Here is a 15853-nt window from a genome sequence, read left to right as displayed (position 1 = left end):
TGGGTTTTCAGGTAGCCGGCTCGAGGTTGACTCAGCCTTCCATCCTTCTGAGGTCGGTCAAAGGAGTCCCCAGCTTGCTGGGGGGAAAGCGTAGAGGACTGGGGAAGGCAATGGCAAACCACCCCGTAAAAAGGTCTGCCGTGACATCGTTGTGAGAGCAATGTCACCCCAGAGTCGGAAACGACCGGTGCTTGCACAGGGGACCTTTCCTTTCTATTAAGCATGCTCAGTGGCCCCACTTTATTTCTCAAGATGGCCTTGAGATGTATCAAACTCTGTCCAACACAGAGACTTCGCTATAATATGGAGCATCCCGAAGTTTCACTCCTGCTTCTTTGTTGACTTCTTGGGAGCGCGAAGGTTCCCCTGAGTCGGGTGTAACACGAGGGCACTTTACACACACACAATCACACACCAGGTGCCTTCACACACACTAAACAGCACACTTTGCAACTGGATTTTTACCTGCAAGAAGAGTTAAATGCAACAAAGGAGAGTCTATAAATCCAAAGGGTATTTTGAAACAGTTATTTTCTTCATTACCAAATCAGGGTTGGTTAAAAAACAAATAGTAATATTTGGAATATTGATCATGACTGTCGGTTCTTGCTCACCTTCTCCTCCTCCTCCTTCTTCTTCTCCTTCTTCTCCTCCTTCTCCTTCACCTCCTCCTTCTTCTCCTTCTCCTCCTCCTCCTTCTTTTTCTTCTTTTCCTTCACCTCCTTCTTCTCCTCCTCCTCCTTCTTCTCCTTCTCCTCCTCCTCCTCCTTCTCCTTCTCCTTCTTCTCCTTCTTCTGATTCTCCTCCTTCTCCTTCACCTCCTTCTCCTCCTCCTTCTCCTCCTTCTCCTTCTCCTCCTCCTCCTCCTTCTTCTCCTCCTTCTTCTTCTCCTAATTCTCCTTCACCTCCGTCTCCTTCACCTCCTCCTCCTTCTTCTCCTTCACCTTCTCCTCCTCCTTCTCCTTCTCCTCCTCCTCCTTCTTCTGCTTCTCCTCCTTCTCCTTCACCTTCTCCTCCTTCTTCTTCTCCTGTTTCTTCTCCTTCTTTTTCTCCTCCTCCTTCACCTTCTGTCTTCTCCTCTTCCTCCTCCTCCTCCTCCTCCTCCTTCTTCTTCTTCTTTTGGTTTGTCTGCGTTCCCTGATTCTGGAGAAGGCAGCTTCATTTCATTTATTAATTTATTGGATTTTTACCCTGCCCTCCCCGCCAAAGCAGGCTCATGTGTGTTCCTTTGTTCACCGCCCCTCTCTGCTTCTTCTCTTGCCAGGGATGTTGTCCTCAAGCAAAAACGGGTGGAGTGCAACGGCCTGCCAGCAGCTGAGCTACAGGGCAAGCCGATGGTCAACCTGGCTGCACCGTTACCTCCGGACAACCAAGGTAGGAGCATCTTCAGGCAGGAGGCTGTGGGGAGAGGGAGGCATGAGGGGGGAAGGGACACCTTCCTAGTGCGTTGCTTTAATTCATTGATAACCCCATTGAGTCCCTAAGGAGCCCCATGGCGCAGAATGGTGAGCTCCAGTACTGCAGTCGGAGCCCTCTGCTCACAACCTGAGTTTGATCCCAGCGGAAGCTGGTTCAGGTAGCCGGCTCGAGGTTGACTCAGCCTTCCATCCTTCCGAGGTCCATAAAATGAAACCCAGCTTGTTTTTAGGGGAAAGTGTAGATGACTGAGGAAGGCAATGGCAAACCACCCTGTAACAAAAAGCCTTAGTTCAGTCTCAGTGGAAGCTGGGTTCAGGTAGCCTGCTCAAGGTTGACTCAGCCTTCCATCTAACTGAGGTGGTAAAATGAGACCCAGCTTGCTTTTAGAGGTAAAGTGTAGATGCCTGAGGAAGGCAATGGCAAACCACCTGCAAAAAGCCTGCCCAGAAAACATCATGATTCGATATTCGACACCATGGGTCGATAACGACTCAGCGCTTACACTGGGGGTTACCTCTACAAGAAGACTGCATATTTATACCCTTCCGTTCTCTCTGAATCAGAGGCTCAGAGTGGCTTACAATCTCCTCTACCTTTCTCCCCCACAACAGACACCCTGTGAGGTGGGTGGGGCTGAGAGAACTCAGACAGCAGCTGCCCTTTCAAGGACAACTCCTACAAGAACTATGGTTAACCCAAGGCCATTCTGGCAGCTGCAAGTGGAGGAGTGAGGAATCGAACCCGGTTCTCCCAGATAAGAGTCTGCATACTTAACCACTACACCAAACTGGCAGAAGGAGGAGGAGAGAAAGGAGGAGGAGGAGAATAAGAAGTTATTGGATTTATACCCTTCTCTCTGAATCAGAGACTGAGCAGCTTACAATCTCCTCTACCTTTCTCCCCACCACAACAGACATCCTGTGAGTTGGGGCTGAGAGAGCTCTGACAGAAACTGCTCTTGAGCAGAACAGCCTTAAGAGAACTTGTGGCTGACCCAAAGCCATTCCAGCAGCTGCAAGTGAAGGAGTGGGTAATGAAACCCAGTTCTCCCAGATAAGAGTCTGCACACTTAACCACTACACCAAACTGGCCCTTTCAGGAACAACTCCTATGAGAACTATGGCTGACTCAAGGCCATTCCACCAGCTTCAAGTGGAGGAATGGGGAATCAAACCCAATTCTCCCAGATAAGCATCTGCACACTTAACCACTACACCAAACTGGCCCTTTCAAGGACAACTCCTATGAGAACTATGGCTGACCCAGGGCCATTCCAGTAGCTGCAAGTGGAGGAGTGGGAATTCAAACCCAGTTCTTCCAGATAAGAGTCTGCACACTTAACCACTACACCAAACTGGCCCTTTCAAAGGACAACTCCTATGAGAGCTATGGCTGACCCAGGGCCATTCCAGTAGCTGCAAGTAGAGGAGTGGGGATTCAAACCCGGTTCTCCCAGATAAGAATCTGCACACTTAACCACTAAATTGTTCAGGGTGGTGAGAACCAGAGAGGATTGTGAGGCACTCCAAAGGGATCTGTTGAGGTGAGTGGGCGTCAACGTGGCAGATGAGGTTCAATGTGGCCAAGTGCAAAGTAATGCACATTGGGGCCAAGAATCCCAGCTACAAATACAAGTTGATGGGGTGTGAACTGGCAGAGACTGACCAAGAGAGAGATCTTGAGGTTATGGTAGATAACTCACTGAAAATGTCAAGACAGTGTGCGATTGCAATAAAAAAGGCGAACGCCATGCTGGGAATTATTACGAAGGGAATTGAAAACAAATCAGCCAGTATCATAATGCCCCTGTATAAATCGATGGTGCGGTCTCATTTGGAATACAGTGTACAATTCTGGTCACCGCATCTCAAAAAGGATATTATAGCATTGGAAAAAGTCCAGAAAAGGGCAACTAGAATGATTAAAAGCTTGGAACACTTTCCCTATGAAGAAAGTTTAAAACGCTTGGGGCTCTTTAGCTTGGAGAAACGTCGACTGCGGAGTGACATGATAGAAGTTTACAAGATTATGCATGGGATGGAAAAAGTAGAGAAGGAAGTCCTTTTCTCCCTTTCTCACAAGACAAGAACTCGTGGGCATTCAATAGAATTGCTGAGCAGTCAGGTTAAAACGGATAGAAGGAAGTACTTCTTCACCCAAAGGGTGATTAACATGTGGAATTCACTGCCACAGGAGGTGGTGGTGGCTACAAGCATAGCCAGCTTCAAGAGGGGGTTAGAGAAAAATATAGAGCAGAGGTCCATCAGTGGCTATTAGCCACAGTGTGTGTGTGTGTGTGTGTGTATATTGGCCACTGTGTGACACAAAGTGTTGGGCTGGATAGGCCATTGGCCTGATCCAGCAGGGCTTCTCTTATGTTCTTATGAGAAGTTTGCTGAGCTCCAAGATTTGACAAAGTTTCTGACGTTTCCCTCCACAAAAAAATGGGGAAATAACCAAAACATATAAAGCAAACAGATGGAAATTCTCCTCGTGCCACTGTGGCCACAGAGGAGAAAGCAATTGCAAAGGTATGAGGGGAGTCAGGTTTTCCTGACGACCATTCTAACTCAAAAAACATTTGAAAGCAGATGCTGAGCTGGTATAATTTAGTCCACCTTCTGGTGATGTCAAGAGCCCCGTGGCGCAGAGTGCTAACGTTGCAGTACTGCAGTCCTAAGCTCTGCTCATAACCTGAGTTCGATCCCCGGCGGAAGCTGGGTTTTCAGGTAGCCGGCTTGAGGTTGACTCAGCCTTCCATCCTTCCAAGCTGGGTACAATGTGTCCCCAGCTTGCTGGGGGGGAAAGTGTAAAAGACTGGGGAAGGCAATGGCAAACCACCCCGTCAAAAGTCTGCCGTGAAAACATTGTGAAAGCAACGTCACCCCAGAGTCGGAAACGACCTATGCTTGCATAGGGGACCTTTCCTTTCCTATCTAGACTGAAGGAGCCCTGTGGCGCAGAGTGGTAAAGCTGCAGTACTGCAATCTGAACTCTCTGCTCATGACCTAAATTTGATCCCCAGCTCATGTGAACTTGTGGCTGACCCAAGGCCATTCCAGCAGCTGCAAGCGTAGGAGTGGGGAATCCAACCCGGTTCTCCCAGATAAGAGAGCTCTGGCTGACCCAAGGCCATTCCAGCAGGTGCAAGTGGAGGAGTGGGGAATCCAACCCGGTTCTCCCAGATAAGAGAGCTCTGGCTGACCCAAGGCCATTCCAGCAGCTGCAAGTGGAGGAGTGGGGAATCCAACCCGGTTCTCCCAGATAAGAGAGCTCTGGCTGACCCAAGGCCATTCCAGCAGCTGCAAGCGTAGGAGTGGGGAATCCAACCCGGTTCTCCCAGATAAGAGAGCTCTGGCTGACCCAAGGCCATTCCAGAAGCTGCAAGTGGAGGAGTGGGGAATCCAACCCGGTTCTCCCAGATAAGAGAGCTCTGGCTGACCCAAGGCCATTCCAGCAGTTGCAAGTGGAGGAGTGGGGAATCAAACCCGGTTCTCCCAGATAAGAGAGCTCTGGCTGACCCAAAGCCATTCCAGCAGGTGCAAGTGGAGGAGTGGGGAATCAAACCCGGTTCTCCCAGATAAGAGAGCTCTGGCTGACCCAAGGCCATTCCAGCAGCTGCAAGTGGAGGAGTGGGGAATCAAACCCGGTTCTCCCAGATAAGAGAGCTCTGGCTGACCCAAGGCCATTCCAGCAGCTGCAAGTGGAGGAGTGGGGAATCAAACCCGGTTCTCCCAGATAAGAGAGCTCTGGCTGACCCAAAGCCATTCCAGCAGGTGCAAGTGGAGGAGTGGGGAATCAAACCCGTTCTCCCAGATAAGAGAGCTCTGGCTGACCCAAGGCCATTCCAGCAGCTGCAAGTGGACGAGTGGGGAATCAAACCCGGTTCTCCCAGATAAGAGTCCGCACACTTAACCACTGCATATAGTTAACCACTACACTGCTACACTTAACCACTATGCTGCTTTATATGTTTTGGTTATTTATATGTACTGCCGTCCTGCAGTCCTAAGCTCTGCTCACGACCTGAGTTCGATCCCTGGTGGAAGCTAGGTTTTCAGGTAGCTGGCTCGAGGTTGATTCAGCCTTCCATCCTTCCGAGGTCGGTCAAATGAGTCCCCAGCTTGCTGGGGGGAAAGTGTCGATGACTGGGGAAGGCAAGGGCAAACCGCCCCATAAAAAGTCTGCCGTGAAAACGTTGTGAAAGCAACGTCACCCCAGAGTCGGAAACGACTGGTGCTTGCCCAGGGGACCTTTCCTTTTCCTGGTGCTGTCGGGGACACGCAGCATATGCAAAGGAATTGTGCTAAAAAGCTCTGGCACCTCTTTTTCTATTTTCTACACCATGACCCCTGCTGACGTTGCTTTCTTTCTTTGACCCCTGCTGACGTTGCTTTCTTTCTTTCTTTCTTTCTTTCGCAGTGCTGATAATCCCCTTGGTGGACAAGGACGCCGGGGCCGTGGTTTGCGTCATCCTGGTGAGTGAGCCATCAGGAATCCAAGGCTGAGAGAGAAGGAAAAGTGTGTGTGTGGAGTGGGGAGTGGGGGTGGCACATTGGAGAAATTCAGAAGCTCCACGAAGTTTCATTGAAGATAGACGCTTCCGTCCGCACCCACGCTTAGCCTCTGAAGCAGCGCGCGTGTGAAGGCTTCGGCCTAGAATGAGACTTTGTTGGTCTTGCTCAAGCTTTGTTCTGCTGCTTCAGCACCACCCTGCGTCTGTCGTCTTCGCTGGGACAATAAGGGGTGGCAAACATCGGATAAGGAAAGATGGTGACGGAGGCTGTTGAAACTTTTTGCTGCCGTTGAGGGAGGGGTGAATGAACCCAGCGAATGAGGGCAGACCAGGAAGGAAGCCTCAAGGGCTTTCTCTTTCTTCATTGCTTTGTGATCATTACAAATAGAGGCCGGATGCCTTACAGGCTGAATGCATGAGGTTTCCTTATACTGATGCAGACCATTTGGACTCTCCAGGTCAGTATTGTCTGCTCAGACTGGCAGCTGCTCTCCAAGTTCTCAGGTGGAGGTCTTCCACATTACCTCCTGCCTGGTCCTTTTAACTGGAGATGCTGGGGATTGAACCCATGACCTTCTGCAAGCCAAGCAGAGGCTCTGCCACTAAGCCACTGAAGTTCTTTCCCATCACCTCCTGCCTGGTGCCTTTAAATGGAGATGCCGGGGATTGAACCTGGGACCTTCTGCATGTCAAGCAAAGGTTCTACCTCTCCGTGGCTCTCCAGAGTTTCAGGAAGAGATCTTTACTTCTACCTGGTCTTTTTCACTGGAGATGCCAGGGATTGAACCTGGGACCTTCTGCATGCCAAGCAGAGGTTCTAGCTCTCCATGGCTCTCCAGAGCTTCAGGAAGAGGTCTTTACCTCTTCCTGATCTTTTTCACTGGAGATACAAAGGATTGAACTTGGGACCTTCTGCATGCCAAGCAGAGGTTCTACCTCTCCATGGCTCTCCAGAGTTTCAGGAAGAGATCTTTACCTCTGCCTGGTCTTTTTTTACTGGAGATGCTGGGGATTGAACCTGGGACTTTGTGCATGCCAAGTAGAGGTTCTACCTCTACATAGCTCTCCAGAGTTTCAGGAAGAGGTCTTTATCTCTACCTGTTCTTTTTAACTGGAGATACCAGGGATTGAACCTGGGACCTTCTGCATGCCAAGCAGAGGTTCTACCTCTCCATGGCTCTCCAGAGCTTCAGGAAGAGGTCTTTACCTCTACCTGGTCTTTTTCACTGGAGATACAAAGGATTAAACCTGGGACCTTCTGCATGCCAGGCAGAGGTTCTACCTCTGCATAGCTCTCCAGAGTTTCAGGAAGAGATCTTTACCTCTGCCTGGTCTTTTTTTACTAGAGATGCTGGGGATTGAACCTGGGACTTTGTGCATGCCAAGTAGAGGTTCTCCCTCTCCATGGCTCTCCAGAGTTTCAGGAAGAGGTCTTTACCTCTGCCTGGTCTTTTTTTACTGGAGATACCAGGGATTGAACCTGGGACCTTCTGCATGCCAAGCAGAGGTTCTCCATGGCTCCCTCTCCATGGCTCCCTCTCCATGGCTCTCCAGAGTTTCAGGAAGAGGTCTTTACCTCTACCTGGTCTTTTTCACTGGAGATACAAAGGATTGAACCTGGGACCTTCTGCATGCCAAGCAGAGGTTCTACCTCTACATAGCTCTCCAGAGTTTCAGGAAGAGGTCTTTACCTCTACCAGGTCTTTTTAACTGGAGATGCCGGGGATTGAACCTGGGACCTTCTGCATGCCAAGCAGAGGTTCTCCCTCTCCATGGCTCTCCAGAGTTTCAGGAAGAGGTCTTTACCTCTACCAGGTCTTTTAAACTGGAGATACCAGGGATTGAACCTGGGACCTTCTGCATGCCAAGCAGAGGTTCTCCCTCTCCATGGCTCTGCAGAGTTTCAGGACCACCATGAAACCTTGCACTATAGTGCCCCTCCCCCCCCCCATTCTCCAACCAACCCTTCTGTTCAACAGGATTGGGACTCTTTAGCTTGGAGAAACGTCGACTGCGGGGTGACATGATAGAGGTTTACAAGATAATGCATGGGATGGAGAAAGTAGAGAAAGAAGTACTTTTCTCCCTTTCTCACAATACAAGAACTCGTGGGCACTCGATGAAATTGCTGAGCAGTCAGGTTAAAACAGATAAAAGGAAGTCCTTCTTCACCCAAAGGGGGATTAACATGCGGAATTCACTGCCACAGGAGGTGGTGGCGGCCACAAGCATAGCCAGCTTCAAGTGGGGTTTAGATAAAAATATGGAGCAGAGGTCCATCAGTGGCTATTAGCCACAGTGTGTGTGTGTGTGTGTGTGTGTGTGTGTATAAATTTTTTTGCCACTGTGTGACACAGAGTGTTGGACTGGATGGGCCATTGGCCTGATCTAACATGGCTTCTCTTATGTTCTTATGATTATGCTACCAGATGCTTTCAGTGTGGGGTTGCCAACCTTCAGGCAGGGAACAAAACAAGGGAAACACAGTCAAGGTTTAGAAAAACGTAGGAGGCTGTGAAAAATTACTGTGCAAAGAACAATTACAACTCGTGTAACATGGCTTAATACTAGAATTACACACTTTCCACCAGCGTATCAGTGCTTAATCGCGCTCGGCAATATATTGCGTATTTGACATAAACATAGATTTATGACATAGTCAAAGAAGAAGAGCCCCGTGGCGCAGAGTGTTAAAGCTGCAGTACTGCAGTCCTAAGCTCTGCTCATGACCTGAGTTCGATCCCCGGCGGAAGCTGAGTTTTCAGGTAACTGGCTCGAGGTTGACTCAGCCTTCCATCCTTCCGAGGTCGGTCACATGAGTCCCCAGCTTGCCGGGGGGGAGTGTAGATGACTGAGGAAGGCAACGGAAAACCACCCCGTAAAAAGTCTGCCGTGAAAACGTTATAAAAGCAACGTCACTCCAGAGTTGGAAACGACTGGTGCTTGCACAGGGGACCTTTCCTTTCCCTTTCCAAAGAAGAAGATATTCGAAATAAGCAAAAATAAGAAAACCTAGGAACATATGAACATATGAAACTGCCTTATACTGACTCAGACCCTTGGTCCATCAAGTCAGTATTGTCTACTCAGACTGGCAGTGGCTCTCCATGGTCTCAGCTGAGGTTTTTCACACCTATTTGCCTGGACCCTTTTTGGTTGGAGATGCCAGGGATTGAACCTGGGGCCTTCTACTTACCAAGCAGATGCTCTACCACTGAGCCACAGCCCCATTCATGGCTCTCCGGGGTCTCAAGCTGAGGTTCTTCACGCCTACTTGCCTGGACCCTTTTTAGTTGGAGATGCCGAGGATTGAACCTGGGACCTTCTGCTTACCAAGCAAATGCTCTACCACTGAGCCACCGTTTCTCCACACCGTAAGTGTGTTACCACGTTATTGAATCTATGCGTGTGGGCAATCAACAGAAAAACAACCTTTGATTCATTTCTTCTAAGCCTACACTTAATTCAAGGACTGTCTTCGTTGGTCGTGTATACTGCAAACTTTGCATGTTGCACACAGAAGTAATTACTGTTTAAACCTGGCAAACTTTGCATGTTTTCCTTAGAAGTATTGTTGTTAAAAAAGTTGATTGTGGTGTTTTCCCTTTAAATGCCATTAATAGAAATACTTAGTATATTGCAGAGTCTGATGGTTTTTTGGCCACTGTATGACGCATGATGTTGGACTGGATAGGCCATTGGCCTGATCCAACATGGCTTCTCATGTTCTTCTGTCTGGGGCAATGATGTTCTGTATTCTTGGTGCTTGGCGGGGGGGCGAGCACAGCATGAAGATTTCTAGTGACTTGGCCACACTTGTGGTCCTCCTGATGGCACCTAGTTTTCTGGCCACTGTGTGACAAAGAGTGTTGGGCTGGATGGACCATTGGCCTGATCCAGCATGGCTTCTCTTATGTTCTTATGTGACACAGAGTGTTGGACTGGATGGGCCATTGGCCTGATCCAACAGGGCTTCTCTTATGTTCTTATGTGACACAGAGTGTTGGACTGGATGGGCCATTGGCCTGATCCAACATGGCTTCTCTTATGTGACACAGAGTGTTGGACTGGAGGGGCCACTGGCCTGATCCAACAGGGCTTCTCTTATGTTCTTATGTGACACAGAGTGTTGGAATGGATGGGCCATTGGCCTGATCCAACATGGCTTCTCTTATGTGACACAGAGTGTTGGACTGGAGGGGCCACTGGCCTGATCCAACAGGGCTTCTCTTATGTTCTTATGTGACACAGAGTGTTGGACTGGATGGACCATTGGCCTGATCCAACATGGCTTCTCTTATGTTCTTATGTGACACAGAGTGTTGGACTGGATGGGCCACTGGCCTGATCCAACAGGGCTTCTCTTATGTTCTTATGTGACACAGAGTGTTGGACTGGAGGGGCCATTGGCCTGATCCAACATGGCTTCTCTTATGTTCTTATGTGACACAGAGTGTTGGACTGGATGGACCATTGGCCTGATCCAACATGGCTTCTCTTATGTTCTTATGTGACACAGAGTGTTGGACTGGAGGGGCCATTGGCCTGATCCAACGTGGCTTCTCTTATGTTCTTATGTGACACAGAGTGTTGGACTGGATGGACCATTGGCCTGATCCAACATGGCTTCTCTTATGTTCTTATGTGACACAGAGTGTTGGACTGGAGGGGCCATTGGCCTGATCCAACATGGCTTCTCTTATGTTCTTATGTGACACAGAGTGTTGGACTGGTTGGGCCATTGACCTGATCCAACAGGGCTTCTCTTATGTTCTTATGTGACACAGAGTGTTGGACTGGATGGGCCACTGGCCTGATCCAACATGGCTTCTCTTATGTTCTTCTGTCTAGGGCAGTGATGCTCTGTATTGTTATGCTCATGTCTTGTTAGCTCAGTGATGCTCATGTCTTGTTAACCGCCCTGAGCCTGCCTAGGCAGGGGAGGGCGAGGTATAAATAAAAGTTGTTGTTGTTGTTATTATTGTTATTATTATTATTATTATTGGTTCTTGGTGGGGGGCAGAGTGGGAAGGCTTCTAGTGTCCTAGCCGCACTGGTGGACCTCCTGATGGTACCTGGGGTTTTTTGGCCACTGTGTGACAAAGAGTGTGGGACTGGATGGGCCATTGACGTGATCAAATATGGCTTCTCTTACATTCTTATGTCTAGGGCAGTGATGCTCTGTTTTCTTGGTGCTTGGGGGGCCACACCAGGAGGGCTTCAGGAGTTCTGGCCTTGTTGATGGACCTCCTGATGGCCCCTGGATTTTGACCTCTGTGTGGCACAGAGTGTTAGACTGGATGGGCCATTGGCCTGATCCAACATGGCTTCTCTTATGTTCTTATGTGTGGTGGGGCAGTGATGCTCTGTCTTCTTGGTGCTGGGGGAGGAAACAATGGGAGGGCACCAAGAAGACAGAGCATCACTGCCCCACCACACATAAGAACACAAGAGAAGCCATGTTGGATCAGGCCATCCAGTCCAACACTCTGTGTCACACAGTGGCCAAAAAAACCAGGTGCCATCAGGAGGTTCATCTGTGGGGCCAGGACACTAGAAGCCTTCTCACTGTTGCCCCCACCAAGCACCAAGAACACAGAGCATCACTGCCCCACCACACATAAGAACATAAGGGAAGCCATGTTGGATCAGGCCAGTGGGCCATCCAGTCCAACATGTCACACGGTGGCCAAAAAACCCAGGAGCCGTGAGGAGGTCCACCAGTGGGGCCAGGACACTAGAAGCCCTCCCACTGTTGCCCTCCATAAGCACCAAGAATACAGAGCATCACTGCCCCAGACAGAGAGTTCTATCTGTGCCCTGTACATCTATAATCTATACATCTATAGTCTGGAAATCATTTGTCATTCCAAGAGATTTTACGGCCCTTTCTGGAGGTTGGCAAACTTAGTTGGGCAAATTGGCCTTCTCCCTCGATAGATTGGCAATATAACGACTCCGAAAAGCATAAGATCGAAGGCCATGGAGTTGCCACCCCGGTGCCCCCTGCATCTCTTGACATGGCAATTTCCCAAGCGCCAATTAAATTACCTTATTACGATTCCGGGAGTCAGTGGGCCAAGCCGGAAATGGGGTCCCTTCCAAACTTTTATTAGTGCAACCTTTTTGCGGAGGTGAACGACAAGGTGAGCCAACTCGGCAGCTGCTGGGCTCATTTCGGAGCGTCTGGAAAGGTTGCCGTGAACAGCAGAAGGGGACACGCTGCCCGCTGAGCAGCCAACGAGATAAGTGCTTAACTGGATTAACGAGCGATGCGCCCGCGCCGGAGAGGCAAGAATCTTGCCAGTGCTTATTAAAAGGGAATTAAGATGATTAACAGGCCCCGGCCTTCCTTGCTCGTGTGGGGAGAGGAAGCCAAACACACAAACACACACACACACCTGTGTAGCGGGCTTGTTTATATACACCTCTCGTAGATGCTCTTCTCTTCCTCGGTGCAGCAGAGAAAGATCATATATGTGACACTTCTGGAGGGTTTGGACAGCGAGGCCTTGCATGATTATGAAGCGACTCGCCAGCAGCTTGAACTAGGTCGCTGTGAGATGAAACAGATACGGAAGTGAACCGGAATACAAATAATTTGCCCCCTTTCCCCTGCAGGAGAAATCAGAAACAAGGCGAGGAAAAGACTTGTCCTGTAGTATCGCTGTCACCATTAAAGCTGACCCTTTTCTCCCACCCCACCCCACAGGAAGCATGACAGTGTCTGTCTAGTTGGGGCGTCTGTGGTTTCCATTGTCTCCACTTCAGGCAGGAGGGGAGGTTATTTATGTTGCACCCCGGAAGTGACATATCACACCAGGCACGTTACACGGGACACTCTAGGAATTCACTTGAAACTCTATGGTTTCACACTGGGATGCTCTAGCAATTTGGGGGAAACTCATACCATAGTGTTTTCCCCAAATTACTAGTGTCCCCGTGCAAAACCAGAGAGTTTCAAGTGAATTCCTAGAGCAACGTGCAAATTCCTAGAGCAAATTACTAGTGTCCCCGTGCAAAACCACAGAGTTTCAAGTGAATTCCTAGAGTCCCATGCAACGTGCCCAGCCCAATACATCACTTCTGGGTGATTCATTGTGCCACGTGGTGACAGACTTTTTGGGGGGTTAGGATCCCCCAGTGACCTCCTCCCTGCCGGTGAGTTAGGGCCTGCCAAATGGGGGGATTCCCCCACCCCCAGCGGGAACGTGGAAACCCTACCTTTCATTAGAGGCAGATTTAGAAGCCGCCATTCTTTTCTGGGGTAGGTTGAAACAGAGAGCCAGTTTGGTGTAGTGGTGAAGTGCGCGGACTCTTATCTGGGAGAACCGGGTTTGATTCCCCACTCCTCTACTTGCTGCTGCTGCCATGGTCTTGAGTCAGCCAGAGCTCTCTTATCTGGGAGAACCGGGTTTGATTCCCCACTCCTCCACTTGCTGCTACTGGAATGGTCTTGAGTCAGCCAGAGCTCTCTTATCTGGGAGAACCGGGCTTGATTCCCCACTCCTCCACTTGCAGCTGCTGGAATGGCCTTGGATCAGCCATAGCTCTCTTCTCTGGGAGAACCAGGTTTGATTCCCCACTCCTCCACTTGCACCTGCTGGAATGGCCTTGTTGGAATGGGCAGCCATAGCTCTCGCAGACCTGTCCTTGAAAGGGGAGCTTCTGTCAGAGCTCTCTCAGCCCCACCCAGCTCATAGGGTATTTTTTTTGGGGGGGGGGGGAGGTAGAGGAGATTGTGACCTCTCTGAGACTCTGAGATTCAGAGTATAGGGCGGGATATAAATCCAAAAATCCAAAGGCTTCTTACCGGCTTCCCCACCAAGCCTGTACTCTGTTTGTTTGTAAAAGTTTAATTTCTGTGCTTTGTTCATCCTTGGCGCGGGGGGGGGGGAGGGGAGCTGGAACACTGAGTTGGTCTCTTGTAAGAAGAGAGCGCTAATTAATTGGAGATGGATGCCGGGGGGGGGGGCGCTTTGTACAAAGTAACAAGAAGAAAAATAGAACTCGAAACGGTTCAGTGGTCGGGGATCACCGTGGGGGGATTTTCGCCGGCATCCGCCGGGTTTTTAATGCTCCCTGTGTTTTACAATTTTAATATTCACGTCCTGGAAAAGCGTCGGGGCGGAAAACAATTAAAAGGAATACAAACAATAAAATGTACGCGAGGCATAGACATAGGAAAGACCCCGCAGTTCAGCGGGAGAAGACACGCTCTGCATCGAGACGATCCCCGGTTCAATATTTTTCAAAGCCTGCGGCGAAAACATAAGCAGAGCGCTGTGGGCTCAGGGGTAGAGCGGCTGCTTTGCATGCGAAAAGGTCTCCGGTTCAGTCCCCGAATTTGCTCATTAGAAAGGATCCCTGAGAACTGGTGTTGAGCAACAAGCTCTCTTGGGACCCTGGAGAGCGGTTGTAAGTCAGCAGAGACGATGTCGGAAGCAGGAAACGGCTGTCCAACTTATTCCGAGGAATGGAGGCCTGTCTCCTCCGAAGGGCAGCCTGGACCCCAGCAGGCAATGGGAGGGGTTGACACAGAGAGTGATGAGAGCCGGTTTGGTGTAGTGGTTAAGTGTGCGGATTCTTATCTGGGAGATCTGGGTTTGATTCCCCACTCCTCCACTTGCACCTGCTGGAATGGCCTTGGGTCAGCCATAGCTCTCTTATCTGGGAGAACCGGGTTTGATTCCCCCCTCCTCCATTCGCACCTGCTGGAATGGCCTTGGGTCAGCCAGAGCTCTCTTATCTGGGAGAACCGGGTTTGATTCCCCACTCCTCCACTTGCACCTGCTGGAATGGCCTTGGGTCAGCCAGAGCTCTCTTATCTGGGAGCACCGGGTTTGATTCCCCACTCCTCCACTTGCAGCTGCTGGAATGGCCTTGGGTCAGCCAGAGCTCTCTTATCTGGGAGCACCGGGTTTGATTCCTCACTCCTCCACTTGCAGCTGCTGGAATGGCCTTGGGTTAGCCAGAGCTCTCTTATCTGGGAGGTACCGGGTTTGATTCCCCACTCCTCCACTTGCAGCTGCTGGAATGGCCTTGGGTCAGCCAGAGCTCTCTTATCTGGGAGAACCGGGTTTGATTCCCCACTCCTCCACTTACGGCTGCTGGATTGGCCTTGGGTCAGCCAGAGCTCTCTTATCTGGGAGAACCGGGTTTGATCCCCCACTCCTCCACTTACACCTGCTGGAATGGCCTTGGGTCAGCCAGAGCTCTCTTATCTGGGAGAACCGGGTTTGATTCCCCACTCCTCCACTTGCACCTGCTGGAATGGCCTTGGGTCAGCCAGAGCTCTCTTATCTGGGAGAACCGGGTTTGATTCCCCACTCCTCCACTTGCACCTGCTGGGATGACCTTGGGTCAGCCAGAGCTCTCTTATCTGGGAGAACCGGGTTTGATTCCCCACTCCTCCACTTGCACCTGCTGGGATGACCTTGGGTCAGCCAGAGCTCTCTTATCTGGGAGAACCGGGTTTGATTCCCCACTCCTCCACTTGCAGCTGCTGGAATGGCCTTGGGTCAGCCAGAGCTCTCTTATCTGGGAGAACCGGGTTTGATTCCCCACTCCTCCACTTGCAGCTGCTGGAATGGCCTTGGGTCAGCCAGAGCTCTCTTATCTGGGAGAACCAGGTTTGATTCCCTACTCCTCCACTTGCAGCTGCTGGAATGGCCTTGGGTCAGCCAGAGCTCTCTTATCTGGGAGAACCGGGTTTCATCCCCCACTCCTCCACTTGCACCTGCTGGGATGCCCTTGGGTCAGCCAGAGCTCTCTTATCTGGGAGAACCGGGTTTGATCCCCCACTCCTCCACTTGCACCTGCTGGGATGACCTTGGGTCAGCCAGAGCTCTCTTATCTGGGAGAACCGGGTTTGATTCCCCACTCCTCCACTTGCACCTGCTAGGATGACCTTGGGTC

General features: G+C 50.4%; 1 protein-coding gene across 1 annotated transcript in view; it reads left to right on the top strand.

The window, feature by feature from the left end:
* PDE2A (phosphodiesterase 2A) overlaps positions 1 to 15853 on the top strand; it is a 231246-nt gene that overhangs the window by 101789 nt on the left and 113604 nt on the right. The window contains 2 exon segments of the mRNA XM_060235363.1: positions 1265 to 1374; positions 5842 to 5897. Coding sequence (XP_060091346.1) covers positions 1265 to 1374; positions 5842 to 5897 — 166 coding nt within the window.

Source organism: Heteronotia binoei, chromosome 3 (assembly GCF_032191835.1).
Source record: "Heteronotia binoei isolate CCM8104 ecotype False Entrance Well chromosome 3, APGP_CSIRO_Hbin_v1, whole genome shotgun sequence".
Lineage (NCBI taxonomy): Eukaryota > Metazoa > Chordata > Lepidosauria > Squamata > Gekkonidae > Heteronotia > Heteronotia binoei.
This window is presented reverse-complemented; position numbering and strand designations above follow the sequence as displayed.